Source organism: Biomphalaria glabrata, chromosome 6, assembly GCF_947242115.1.
Source record: "Biomphalaria glabrata chromosome 6, xgBioGlab47.1, whole genome shotgun sequence".
Taxonomy (NCBI): Eukaryota; Metazoa; Mollusca; class Gastropoda; family Planorbidae; genus Biomphalaria; species Biomphalaria glabrata.
Genome location: NC_074716.1, coordinates 7,475,594 through 7,490,853, shown reverse-complemented (window position 1 = coordinate 7,490,853; position 15,260 = coordinate 7,475,594). Strand labels below are relative to the sequence as shown.

The 15,260-nt window shown below is 36.4% G+C and overlaps 1 protein-coding gene across 3 annotated transcripts in view; it reads left to right on the top strand.

Annotated features, from left to right (window-relative positions):
- LOC106070548 (organic cation transporter protein-like) overlaps window positions 1-15,260 on the top strand; it is a 39,682-nt gene that overhangs the window by 18,386 nt on the left and 6,036 nt on the right. For all 3 annotated transcript variants that reach the window (XM_056033458.1, XM_056033459.1, XM_056033460.1), the window contains exons 2-7: window positions 2,294-3,240; window positions 3,424-3,676; window positions 4,681-4,784; window positions 6,642-6,796; window positions 10,800-10,968; window positions 11,600-11,812. In XM_056033458.1, coding sequence (XP_055889433.1) covers window positions 3,098-3,240; window positions 3,424-3,676; window positions 4,681-4,784; window positions 6,642-6,796; window positions 10,800-10,968; window positions 11,600-11,812 — 1,037 coding nt within the window. In that variant the 5' untranslated portion in view covers window positions 2,294-3,097. The remainder of the gene's footprint in view (window positions 1-2,293; window positions 3,241-3,423; window positions 3,677-4,680; window positions 4,785-6,641; window positions 6,797-10,799; window positions 10,969-11,599; window positions 11,813-15,260) is intronic.

Below are 15,260 nucleotides of genomic sequence, written 5' to 3'. Positions count from 1 at the left end.
TGGATCAGAATGGTAGATAAGTTCACTAACATGTTTCATCATTTGTCTAGTTTTTATTTATGTATTGTCTCCTCCTCCTTTTATAAAGTTTCTTCATCAGTTTTACTTTGACATAGCCGTTTAGGTGTCTGGTAATCCTACCTGAGGATCCTATCAGCCGGTAACTATACCTTGGGATCCTATCAGCTCATTCCTCAAACATTCAATTGATTGATTTATGTGAGTCAAATTGCAAAAGCTGTGGGCAAATGCTATTGTTATAACATATTCTGTGTTCAATACACATGTGAATTTTTTAAAAAAATTGTTCACAACAATTAACTCCAATAATTAACAAAGAACCAGCCCCTTTAGTTAATAACAAAATTAAGTTATCTTTGCTTGCTGGCATAGTTGCCTACCTTGACCTATTTATAGCTCAGAGCACGTGTTTGTTTACCATTTTAAAGTACACATGTCGCTTTTTTTCCCCCACACCGGGTTAAATTATGTTTTACTACGCACTAACATCTCAATGCAATGTTGGCCATGTAAGTTTATACTTCATTATCCTTGTGCTAACCTAGTTTATATTCCAGTCTACATAGCAAGATTACGTATCTAGGTTGACGTGCTAGAGTTGTCTCCCATATATAGATACAATTTTTTTATAATTACGATAATAGAGCTACCTTCTTGTATGCGTGAATTTTGGATAGAGCTACACTCTTTGCATACTGATATATTTTTTAACAACACCATAGAGTACATGCGCAAAAGAAGGTAGCCATCGAACAATTGAACACGTTTGATGCTCGTCTGTTTGTGACGGGTTCATGTTCCAGTTTTGTTCTCACAGTTTCAAATGTTAGCAAATCTAAACAATGCTAGGCAAGGGTAATTATGCTAAGAAAGCTAAGCAATGCTACAAAGAGCTAAATAATGCTAAACGAAGCTAAAAATGTTAAACGGTAAAATCATAATGATACAAATAATTATTTTTATTGTCCGTGGTGGAAGTTCTTGTAAAGAACGACATTTGATTAGCAAGGCTACAAAATGCTAGTAAAGTAAAGTTCCCCCTTTCAGACATTGTGGTCTATAGGGCAGATGATGTAAAGGTCATCTGTTTCTGTGGCCTACGGTTAACAAGGGTGTCATGTGGCCAGCACAACGACCTTTTCCCTAACTAATGTCAGGTACCCGTTAGAGCTGGGTGGACTCAGAGGCGCCCGAAGATCCCGAAATTAAAATTCCCAGTCTTCGCCAGGATTCGAACCCCGGTCCCCGGTTTGGAAGCCAAGCGCTTTACCGCGCCTGATAAAAAATGCTAACAAATGGGAAAAAAGAAAAGCAAAATAACACTTAACGAGGTAAAATAATGCTAAATACGGCTAAATAGTGCTAAATAAAGCTATAGAAGGCTGTGTAAGATCGTCTAAAAAGAACCCATGGAATATGACGTTACATTCAGTTTGCTTCTTGTTAGAAGAATAATAAAAAAAAGGAAAAAAAATAGCCGTTTTTGTGTAGTTTCAGCGCAAATCGTATCAAGAAAAGCTGAATGGCTTTAAAAATTGGAATAAAAATGTAAATCTACAAAGTGACTACAATTCATTTAGTTCCTTCCTCTCCTTGTGCTTTTGTTGAAGATCTCGGTGGCCCGAGTGATCCGAGGTACTAGCTTTCGCAGCCTATAAATGCTTCGTGGTTTATGCGCATTTAAACCGTCGGAAGATATCATTATGTGGCTTCATATACAACTGTGTGGTTTAATTTTAATCTCGTGGCTTGATTTACAATTTTGTGGCCTTGATTTACTATTGTGTGTCCTTGATTTACAACTGTGTGACTTAATTTACTACTGTTGTGTTTGATTTACAATTGTATCTGTTAAGTTGGAGATACTTTCTCCTATTAATGTATCGAAATGCTCACAAATACGACATACTTTTAGATCTACCAATAATACACTTAAAAAGGGTAAGGGCCTCAACACATAAAAAAAATCATGACCATGGCCATCACTTACTAAAATCCGGTACTCATTTTATATCAATAAATAAGTCTGCGCTATTTTGTCTTCCGCTACTTTGTCGGCGCTTTATTTCGGTGCTATTTTGTCAGCACTATTTTGTCGGCGCTTTAATGTCGGTGCTATTTTGTCAGCACTATTTTGTTGGCTATATTTTGTCGATACCGATTTAGTCACACTTAATTACTTGAATATATTTTGGAACATTTATATTTGGAACTGTTTACATTTATTTCACAAATTCATTAAATTTTCCTTTTTTTTTTGTCTAATTTCTAGCTCTGTTGATGCTTGGAAATCGATGAACCAAAAGAACATTTAAACTTTATATTGACTATTGTTTGACAAGTGACTTTGACTTCAAATCATCAATGTATGATCAAGCGTCGAATAGTATCAGCATTTTTACAATTGCCCCCAGGAGGCGCTACAATCCACATCTGCAGAATCATCACTACAAAGACAATTCCAAGTTTGTCCATGGGCCAACATCTGCACCAACCAGCAGGCATCAATAGGACCTTATCTCAAAGCATGCACGCAACTGAAATAGATCTTGTTCAACATTTACATCTCTGCATTTATTTTATGCCGGTGCCACTTTGTTTTTATTGAACATTTAGCTAGTGTCATCGGACTTTTACCAAGTGTCATTGGACCTTCAGCTAGTTTTTTTTTTTACATTTACTAGTTTAGTTGGGTTTTTACCAAGTTTCATTAGGCTTTTACCAAGTTTCATTGGAGCTCCAGCTAGTTTCATTGACCTAACAGCTAGTTTTATTGGACATTTACCAAGTTTCATTGGAGTTTACCAAGTTTCATTGGATTTTTATCAAGTTTCATTGGACTTTCAGCTAGATTTTGTTTTATATTTACAAGTTTAGTTGGATTTTTACCAAGTTTCCTTGGGCTTTTACCAAGTTTCATTGGTATTTCCAGCTAGTATCATTGAACTTTCAGCTAGTTTTATTGGACATTTACCAAGTTTACTTGGGCTTTTACCAAGTTTCATTGGGGTTTAAGCTAGTTTCATTGGAATTTTACTAAGTTTTATTGAACTTATTGTTTTTATCTGAAGTTATCATGAAATTCGATGAGATACTAGAACACATCGGAGAGTTTGGATGGTACCAAAAACGAGTTTATTTTATTCTCTGTCTTCCTGCATTGATATGTGGCTTGCAAGTTCTAAGTCCAGTATTCACACTCGCTACACCTTTGCACAGGTAATACATGTCTCGATACCAACAATGTGTGGCTATGTAAAACTACCAAGAAGCTTTTGAATAAAGTAGACATATATAGCAATAAGATTCTGATCTCCTAATAAAGTAGTTATAGTATTAATGTTATTAATTATTATTATTTATTTATCCTTTCTTCTTTCTATTTATTTTTCCTTTACTCAGATGCAAACTTCCTAATTACTCGAATGATACGTATGAGATACAGAACGACTATCAGGAATACTTGATTAACATATCGATACCGCCCAGCGATGTCGACTCATCCGACTACTCTGAATGTATGATCTATTCTGATGTGAACTTTTCGGCGCCCCATGAGTTTCGATGGAGCAACACATCTGCGCCACGGAGCACCCGAACGTGCAAAGAGTGGGTATACGACAAAAGTGAATATGATCTTTCAGCCATTGAAGAGGTGGGTACCATATACTTAAATACTGGACTAGTAAGGTCATAAACGTCAAAACAATTTTTTAAACAATGTGATTCCAGTCGAAAATAATATCGAACTTTAAGTTACGAAGTTCCAAATATCCATAATGAGATTGATTTCTCTCGCTACGAAGTTGAATGGACCTCATTCACCAATCGTAAACAAACAACATTTAGCCACGTGATCATATTGATAAAATAATGAAGGAAAAAACGTATGAATGACGTCATTTGTATAGAAGAGATAGAGAATCACGTGGCTAAATGTTGTTTGTTTACGATTGGTGTATGAGGTCCATTGGAGTCTGTACTAGATCTGAACCAGCTATCAACTTAGTGGATAAATAAAATCTACTTCTAATAAGTTCAATATCAAAATACATTTGAAAGAATAATAACCTCGCTTTATATTGAGTGAAATTTCATCAGTATTATTTTGAATCAATCATGTAATTATTTTTTTATAGACTAACAATAGTAAATGTGTGCAATTAGAATTATATTTTTTTAATTTTTTTGTTGAGCACAATTTTCATACCCATGGGGGGGAGGGGGATCTGGGGGAAGGTTTCCGTGCTGTCTTTTACAAGCCATTAAAAAAAAAACTTTCTCGATTCTAAATTTGAACTCGAGCCTCCATGATGGTAGGCCGACGTGTTTGCCACTGAGCTATTCAAGTACTTATAAAAATAGAAGTTGTTATGGTTAGTTTAAAACAGTTAGCGAACGACCTAATTCTCTACACAAGGCTTATCTCCCCTTAAGTTAGTACATTTTATATATAAAACAAAAAATAATTATGACTAATTGATTAAGTAATTGATTATTTTTTTTATTGATTCACGTGTTGTCATCGACATGAACAATTGTGCAAAGTTTAAACTTGATCCTAGAGTGGGAAATGGGAGAAATAATGTGTTCAAAATGTGTATCAGACAGACAAACAGACTGACATATAAACTTTAAAAAAACACAATTTTGTTTCAGTTTTCCATCGTGTGTGAAGACACAATCATGAGATCTCACAGCAACATGGTTCAGTTCAGTGGAGCTTTGTTTGGAGCAATCTTCATGGGGTTTATAGCTGATTGGTAAGTCTGCACATTCATCTCTGTGTATCAGTGATCTTTGAATATATATATATATATATATCTGTGGCATTTTACGTCTCGAGAGACGATCTTTTCCCTTTGCAACTTCTTGTGTCACTAAAGAGGCCAATCCTTGATACACAGCTGCGATCGCAGGTTGGGCTTATGTGATCACCAGGCGCCGTTGCATTATCGTCCTTCTTTCTGCTTCCGTAGTGTATGGCATCTGCAATCCGAGACCCTTCCTTTATGCTCTCTCTCCATGTAGATCTATCCAGTATTACTTTTTCCCAGCTGCTAGTGTTGATTTTGAAGAGCTTCATGTCGAGTTTGCATACATATATATATATATATATATATATATATATATATATATATATATATATATATATATATATATATATATATATATATATATATATATATATAAAGTTTCGTTCTTAAAAAGAGATAAATTTAGGTATTCGTTAATTTTAACGTCAACCTGTTAGGGGAGTGACATTAAATATAAGCTACGGTCTTCGCTATGATCAAAGGAACATTTATGCCACGTTTTTATTAAGATCGGTCAAACGGTTTTGATTTCTAATCTGGACATACATACATACATAGACCTTACATTCTACTTTATATATATATATATATATATATATATATATATATATATATATATATATATATATATATATATATATATATATATTGTTACGATCTTCTCAATCAGGCCTTGTGCAAACACTACTTAACAACACAACAGCACATCTAACTCAAGAACTTGACAACAAGAGCTTCAAGTAACAAAGTGGCGATTTAATTACAAATACATCGACAGCCAATTCAACACAATTGGCTACATCAATTCAAATGTTTTCTTGAACTTAACAGAACTGCCTAACTAAACATTACTAGTCTCTCTAGCTCGTACAGCTACATTTTCGAGGACTCAAAGGTACCACAAGTCCTTACTGCTTTGCTGTCCTGGACTCAACTGTCTTTTTTTAACACACTGTCTCTCAACCGTGAAGGCTCTTGATCACATGACCACAACACAGGTCATACTTGCGGTTATTAGCAGTACTGTCCCTTGTCTATCGACAGCCGTTGACCCGTTGACCTGTGTGATTGGCCTGAGTCGTGTGTATCAGTAGGCCGCACATACATTAACCCTTTCGGTCCGCCACTGGAGTTACTACAATATATATATATATATTCTCCTTTATGTTTGAGGATGAGCAAGTTTCTTATTTCCCAAGATGACTATAAAATCTAATCCTTGCTTTAAAAATCCGGCCACATACATGGCATGGGTAAGTTGGATCGACTGCAGAAAAGTCTGCTCCTTCTCTCAGCTTTTTGTTGGCTCTGCGTTCTTTTATACTGGCCACTCTCCTTGCCTCTAATCTTGTGACCCCGACACTAACGGCTACACGCAATGAGGAGCGATTTAGAGCCAGTGTTTCCCAGCCTAGAATGTCAATATCGCACTCTTTAAGGGAGCTCTTAAGGGTCTCTTTGTAACGCTTGTTCTGACCACCAACCCCTTGAGAGCTCTTTCCTGCACAGAGCATCCCATAAAGAAGTCGTTTCGGAAGGCCATTACTCATTAGTCAAGCTAGAGTTTTCCCAGAGATGCTTATTCTTTTCCCAAGATATACATCAACTGTCAGATTGTCTTGGAAAATCGTTAGAACCGTTTTCGAGAACCGTGTCCACAAATGAATGTTTGACCGGAATGGAGGTATTGTAAAAATGTGCCTCATTAATTTTGTTTAGGCCTTTTTTTTTAAATTTACCTGTAACTTAGAGCTACTAGCTTGTACTTAGTAACGGCTAAACGAATTCTGTGTTGGTCGACAGTTTAGGTAGGAAGAAGGCCATAATGCTGACTCTGTTGATCCAGTTCGGCTCCTCGCTGGGTATTTACCTGGCACCGTCCTACCAAGCGATGACTATCATCAGATTCTTTACTGGGATAGCAGCTTACAGTTTGTTTGCCATCAGCGCCACCACGGGTAAGTCACGTGATTAATTCTTGACTCAAAAGTAAAGTAGCAATTATGCATAAAACACTGAACCATAATCTTCAAATACAAAAACAAAATTTAATAAAAAAAAAAAAAAAGACACAAAGATCAAGGCGCAACTTTCACCCCATATGTTTGGACAAATTTGTACAAGTACTCCTTCTTCCCTAGTGCTATTAGAGCATGGAATGGGTTGCTTGAGCTAGCCAGGAAAACCAGTGACTTGGCAGAATTTAGGTCATTGATTAATATGCATGACTAAATGCATGACGCGTAGGACGTAATCATCTTCTTTTTTGAAGTAACGTCTGTATTATATAAGATATATATATATATATATATATATATATATATATATATATAATGTTAATCAACTCCACGGATTAGGAAGTTGGGGGTGAATTGGTGAAGCTTTTAAAGGGTTTCTAGAGTTCAAATCCAGAAGTAAAATAAGATTGAACTTTTTTTTTTACGTCGTCCATCTAAGAAAGCATGTAGAAAGTTGGGCGTAGCCTACCATTATTCGCCCAAGACACGCCCTAATGTCAAAGGTCATTTACATTATTCTACGTTGTTCCACGTTGTTATAAAGTGACGTTTACAGGCCAACTGCTTAAAGAATTCTGTCAATCGAGTGTTATAAGCAATGCCCAGGAATAACAACGTAAATATTTTGTACAAAGCTTAAATCGACTCACTCTGTCTAGCAAAAGATTGGAACACGTTGACTCCCACATCCATTCTCTGATAAAGTTAAAACTTTGCACAATTACTCGTTGGCGAAGACAATACGTGAATCAATAAAAAGTAACAATTTGTCAATTATTTACAGGTAAGTAGTTATTTTCGTTGATACCAACAAGGAAAATTAATGTTTCAGCATTCGCAGATATGGCTAAAAATGTGTGGCTCATTCCCCTTAGAAAATTGTTCACGTTATTTCTCCTGCACCAGCGGTTCTCAACCTTTTAGGCTCGGCGACCCCTTTTTACAACCACCCACTCTGCCGCGACCCCCCCCCCCCTTTCCGCATACACACACAGCAATAGAAGAATGGACAAAAATAATTCATTTTTTCGATGGTCTTAGGCGACCCCTGGCAAATCGTCAATCGTTGAAACTTTAAACAACGATTTATTGCACCAAACAAAAAAAAAAAAAAAAAACAATTAATCAATTATTGATAGTGATTTTTTTTCATATGGAAAAAAGGGGGATAACTTCTATATTATATTCTATATTATTGTAGGTGTGGATTTCTTCCCGTTTGATTTTTTTTTAAAGTATTTTTATATTTTGCTTGTTTATAAATGCTTCTCATAACAGAATGAAAAGCTTAATCCAGTTGTTACTAGGCCAGCAACTACTCGGAACTTACAAGAAAATGGTAATAGTCCATAATAATAAAACAAACACGAATAGAGATTATAGTAGGAAGTAGGAAGATTGACATATCAGCTCCGTATCTGCAAACATATAATACCATACTATAATGTTTGTAATCTATAATAAAAAAAAATATTTTCTTTTCGCGCTCAGTAACTAAATACCAGACTGAATATTGTCTGTAAATTTTAGATCCATTATTGCAGTGGCGTAGCTAGGGTATATTATGCCCGGTGCGGCAACACATGAAGGAAAGGGCAGGATTTAAACCCGGAGCCACGAAATAACAGTGCGAGGTGCATACTACACGACCAGGCAGTCATCCAATAACATTCTAACGCGATATCATTTCTTTTCTTTGAAAGCAAGCACAAATATATTTTTGTTAAAACCAGCATGGTGTAATACAGCAAACGAGAATCCACACAAAGTCTCATAATTATGTTCGCGTGTCTCCCTCTGTTATTTCAGTTGACCTTTACGAGCTTATCATAATGTATTTGACGTTATCAATATGCCAATACATCAACATAAATCAAGAACATTAAAGTGTTTAAAAAAAAAAAGTGTACGCTTACAAAGGCACATACGGACGAGACATTGATTTATTGATTGTGGATTGTTTTACTTGTAGATCTATGCAACACATTCGATTTGAAGTGTGTAATCAATGTGCTAGACTTTTTTTTTTAACATTAAGAGTTGTGAAGATAAGTTTCCCCTTGATAGACTGACTACAACATACGAGGCATTAGTTCAACTCAATGTCAAAGTAAATGTCAGTTTTTTGAATTGAATAACAAATAGTAGTTGTAGGATTATAGACTCCAAAGATTTTAAGCCTAAAATAAATCGATGGAATATTTCTTCTAGTTGACCTAGTCTTTAGTTTTATATTTTTTTAAAAGGGATTCTCACGTAACTTAGATGGTAAGGATTTAGGAAAGGAGTGATTTTTTTTCCCGTTGGGGAATCTCTATTATAAGTGCAAAAGCCCTGATTCCCTCATCACTAACTCTCCCACTTGCGGAGGACGAAAAGATAAGAAAATGTTAAACAATTATTGCTTTCCGTACGCCTAGAGAAACCAAGCACCTTTCACGATTAAAACAACAGTACAAAACGAGTCTTTATTCGCATTATGTCGCATATTCGCATTATGTCGCATATTCGCATTATGTCGCATATTCGCATTATGTCGCATATTCGCATTATGTCGCATATTCGCATTATGTCGGATATTCGCATTATGTCGCATATTCGCATTATGTCGCATATTCGCATTACGTCGCATATTCGCATTACGTCGCATACTCGCATTACGTCGCATATTCGCATTACGTCGCATATTCGCATTATGTCGCATATTCGCATTATGTCGCATATTCGCATTATGTCGCATATTCGCATTATGTCGCATATTCGCATTATGTCGCATATTCGCATTATGTCGCATATTCGCATTATATTAATCCGACATATCAAAAAGTACAAGATTAAACTTCCTTCCGTTTGAAGCACTATTCAAACATTTGTGTGTGTGTGTGTGAGTACTTTTCTCCTTGAGCGAAACTTGCTTATGTAGACATTGTATAAAATGATATATTTTTTTAAATATGAAGCCGACATTGACAGAATATGTGTTTTTGTATGTAAACATATATGAACATGAAATGAAGGTATAGCTATATACTTTTGTATGTTGAGGATGTAAACAAAAAAAAAAACCAACGATAATAGAATTCTTGGGTAAGAGAGAGTTACAACACCAGAGTGAGAACAAATTAAGGGGGTGCTACTACAATAATAAGACATAGAGCGAAAAGGGGTGGGGGAGTGAAAGGTGATATCGAAAGGACAGGTCAAAAGCACGTTTTGGAGGGCTTTTAAAGCGTGCCGTTGCAATGAAAGGTATACACTACTAGACTAGAGGCCTACCGGGCATTGATGAATGGCGGAAAGTTTTTATTGAAAGTGTTCGAAAAACTTAAGAAAGGAGCTGGGGCGGGGGTGGGGGGGGGGGACAATATGGGGAGTATTTGTTTTCGAAACTGTTGATAAGTAACGTTTACAGTATTTGCATGATGTAAGATGTTGGTATAATTATAATGCTTATACTAACAGATGATGGCCTGGTCGTGTGATATGTACTCTGGACTGTCATCTCTATGTTCCCGGGTTCAAACCTTTTCGGTGTCCACCCCCCCCCCACCCGCCGTCCTGCGGGAGTTTCGGGCTAGGCTGTAATGGTTTGTACAATGTTTGACATGTTTCGGATGTTCCTTCAGAGCTGAAGATAATTCACTTCCTAGTCCAAACCTCCCGCAGGACGACGGGGGATGGGTTTGAACCCGGACACCATCGATAAATCCAAACGACAGTCCAGCGCGCAAACCGCACAAGCAGACAGCCATCTTTTTGCTTGGCACTTCAGAGGACCAACATATCTATTACAAATCAGTTACTGTCCTAGCCTGGTTCCTTTTTCGTGTCTTAGCCATCTCTTATTTACAAACTACGCCGGCAAATAAAAAACTAATCCTACACAAAAAGAAATCCTGTAACAAAAACGAAACAAAGTTGTTTTATTTTTTTAAAATTTCAGGTATAGAACTTGTTGGCCCAGCTAAACGAACATTCACTGGCGTTGTGGTCGAAATTTACTGGTGCGTGGGCATTTTGCTGTTGTTGCCCATCGCCTACTTGTTGCCCAACTGGAGACATATACAGCTGGCTATGTGTATTCTTACTGTGCCTCTTTTTTCTATATGGTGGTAAGTCTTTAAAAAAACAACAACACATCAATAAAATTGTATTATACTATTATAGTTAAGTAAATTATATCATTATTCTGTAATTAAAAAGAAGCATTTCCATCAAAACTTACGTTTGATTTAGAGAAATCGGATGAATAAAAATTCTTAATTACAAGCTCGTGAATTACTGCACTCCTCATTAATCTTCGAACTGATAATATAATTCAGGTTTATCACCGTATATAGATCAATGTTTTTAGCTATTTACATTGCAATGGTTAGACTTAGTTTAACCATTCACACTTCTCTATTTAGGCTTATTCTAGTAGGCTAGTATCTATGTGTTTAGCTATTTGCATTATGTTTAGCCTTATTCTAGTAGGCTAGTATCTATGTGTTTAGCTATTTGCATTTCTATGTTTAGCCTTATTCTAGTAGGCTAGTATCTATGTGTTTAGCTATTTGCATTTCTATGTTTAGCCTTATTCTAGTAGGCTAGTATCTAGATCTATGTGTTAAGCTATTTACATTTCTATTTTTAGGCTAATGCAAGATATAGATCTATGTTTTAAACTATTAGCTTTTCTATGTTTAGGCTTATCCTAGAATTTAAATCTGTGTTTTAAACTATCTTCATTTCTATGCTTAGGCTTATCCCAGAATCCCCACGTTGGCTACTGGACAAGGGCCGCTATACCGAAGCTGAGGACATTCTGCAAAAGATCTGTCGGTCTAACCAAACCAAACTGCCTCAAGATGCCCTCATTCCGGAGACCAGAACACAATGTCCTCACACCAAAATCTGGAATATGTTTACTCACAGAGTCTTAATCGTCCGGACCTTCATTGTATTCTTTAATTGGTGAGCTAAAACTAGGATAAACTTTATATGCAAGAGCTTTGCATATGGCCTTTTTTTTTTCCCTTTTTTTTTCGCAGTAAATTTTCGATTTAAACAGTATTAAGGACGATGCATAAAAAAGCACTGCTTGAAACTAAATAATAACAAGGTTACAAAGAACGTTTGTGTGGAAACACAAAACTCAAAATTGGCCCCCAAAGTGGTCAACGCAGGCAGGTAAAAAGGCAGGTTTCAATATTTTCAGAAGAATATCAGAATGAAATTCTATTAAAGGCAAATGACAGAGAAGAATGGAGAAAGAAGGTTGACACATCCTGTGTGGTGCCGTAACAGTCCAGCAGACTTAGGTGAAAGTGAATGTTACGTTAGATATGAACCTGGCCTAACTGATGTCTTATAATGAATATCTAATTGATCGTGGATTGTTTAGTAAAGGGTCAATCTCTTATTCAAAGCCTCAAGAAAATAAACATTTCCGTAAAAAAAAATAAAAAATTCCCCTTTACTTGAGTGTTCTATTATAATTGTCGAGTGGGGGGAGGGGTTCACAGAGATAATATATATATATAAAAAATACTTATTAATTGTTGTTTTAAATTATGTCCAACTTATATACATACTGAATAGATTTTTTTCTCTTTAAAAAGAAATTAAGCATTTTCTTTTGTGTAAATGTAGTAGTTAGTATGGCAGAACTTACTTAATACATCAGGTCTCAGATGCGTAGCCACGGGAAATACTGCACTAAATTGAAACTCGAAGACAAGCCTTAATATTTGTATTGTGTGAAGCGTGGTCGAGAGGCCAAGTGCGCTTGAACTTGGCTTGGCTACCTAGAAGGGGGCTCGAGGTTCGACACCCTACTCGGGCAGAGTTGTTTACTGAGCGCCTAAAGGCAGCACGAAAAACCAACTCCTAGATACCCCTTCCCCCCCCCCCCCCCACTGGTCCACAAATGAGATTGGACCAAAAGCGCTCTGAGCATGCTATAAGCATGAAGGTAGCGCTCTATAAAAGCTATATTATCCGAACTCTGAATTCTATGAACTATTCTATGAACTATTGTAAGCCAAGAGGTGAATCAGTTCATAAGTGAATCAAGAAATAACTTTTTAACAATTATATTTTATCGGTAACGGGGAAAGAATATGAGCAGGGCCGGTCCTACAGATTGCGGGGCCCTATGCGAAACGGATTGCGCGGGGCCCAGTCTGGGTAGGGATAAGAATAATATGTGAAAATCAAGATTTTGTAATAGAAAATAAATTCGTCTTTGCAATTTATTCAAACTTTACTAAGTACAAATTCACTGTCAAATTAACTTTACGAGCCATCTACAATAGATAGAAGTTTTCTAACAAAAAGCTGATAAACATTCAGATCTGTCTTTTAAATTACTATCGACTAGCAAAATATCGCATTTTTTAAGAGGTCGAGATGGATTTGGATCTTTATTTGTATGCCAGTGACTAAGACCTTAGACCTTCCTACTTTGGTTAAAATTCACTTTATTATTACATATTTCCAGGTACTCTTAAATAATAAGTTAAAATGTTTTAACTTAACAATTTACACCTAGATTTCGCGCGGGGCCTATGAAAGTGCGGGCCCACTGCGGTCGCATAGGTTGCAGTGGCCTAAGACCGGCCCTGATGATGAGGAATGAACGGATCTAACTTCCTTTAAGACAAAAATACAAGGATTTACAATTAAATGATGTATAAAAAGAGACCAAGCTGTTATTTTATTTAATTTTCATATAACCTAATTGTGCAAAGCAAGATTTTCTTATTATGTTCGTATTATGTTGCAACAAGACTGAATACATAAGAGGCAGGCTTTAGGACACACCAGATATTGGAACTCGGCTTACCAATAGCGTGCCCTTGATATTAATGGGTTATCCACTTCAAGGACACAATACCATTACAGTCAACACATTTTCATATTTTGGATATGTGCCCCATGCACCAAAATGATAATTCAATTTATAATAATAAAATATTGTAACATCATTATGGTGGCTCTCTCACAGCACACACACACACACACACACACTGTAATAAAAGTTACGCATATATCTAAAATTATATGTTGTCTTTGCAAAAGAAAAAGAGTATTCGAAAATTTAATATAATTTTACTTCATTTTTTAAAATATATCTAATATACATATTTTATTTAAATATGAGTTTTTTTTTTTTTTTTTTTTTTGGGGGGGGGGGGGGATTTTTGTATAATTTGGCCCTGGATTGACTGCCGTAAATCTGTTTTGGATGATGACGAATAATCTGCCACGAAATCTTTATGTCTTATGAGTTAGGGGAGATAGCTTGTAAATTAAGACTAATATCAAGGGAAAAAATAATTATTTAAGAATAAATCGTTCTGATTACACATAAAAAAGCGCAAATGTATAAATTTACTTACCTTTTTGCAAATTTTATGATTGTGTAAAAAAATAAAGAAAATATTGATGTCAAAATTATAATGTTATATTTTTAAAAAATGAAAATAGTTCTTAATTTAAAAATTATTTGAAAGGTAATAAACTCCAAACAAAATAAGTATATCAACGAACATTGTAACTTTTGTCGGCCATGCGCACTGTGCAAATACATAACCCTAATTGTTAGCTTTTGCCTATCAAATGTGTTTAGTCATTTATAAGTAGTATAAAGTCCTGCAATTTCTTAAACATGCTGAAACAGTAACCTTTTCCTTTCTTCGTGTTGGCTTAGTCTGTTCTCGTGTTTCACAAGATTGTTATGTCAGTCTTCTGTTATTTGTTTTCTTAAATGTTAATAAAATGGAGTCGTGTTTTGAACTCAAAATTAGTTCAGCCTAACAAAAATGATGTGATTGGTCATTATCCAGTTGATCGTTGGAAAGGCTTTTGTCCAATGAACAGGCTTGAACCTGGAACTCTTCATACCGGCGCCTTCGCGGAGGTTACGTTCATACCCAGTCCCATCTAAGGGTAATCAGCAGTATGGCCATTGGCGGACCTGGGGACCGCACTGCGTACACAGCGCGCCGAGCCAAGGTCCTGGTCCCACTTGCTATAAGCGGCTAAAGGCAGCGTTAACCATGGGGAGCTTACCTCATATTCCTATACCGTAACGCCCCTGTTTGCGTGCAGGGACCACCACTCAAGCTAACGGGACACTGATGTCGCCCCCCCCCCCTTTCGTGGAACGGTGTGAAGGACTTGGGGTCAATGGACTATTTGTTCCATCCACACCCTGGGTGAGGTAAAAAAAAGAAGCTCACCAAGGGTAGCCAACCGGGGCCTTGTTCGCTTTCGGTTCTTAGCCTATCTAGTTCCACTACTAGACGCTTCCACAGGACGCCACGCTGAGTCGGAAGGGAAGGGGGGGGGGGCTGAATCGCCAGGAGTAGCCAGTGAGCTAAATCTAGTCTCAAAAATCCTATGACATACTTATATA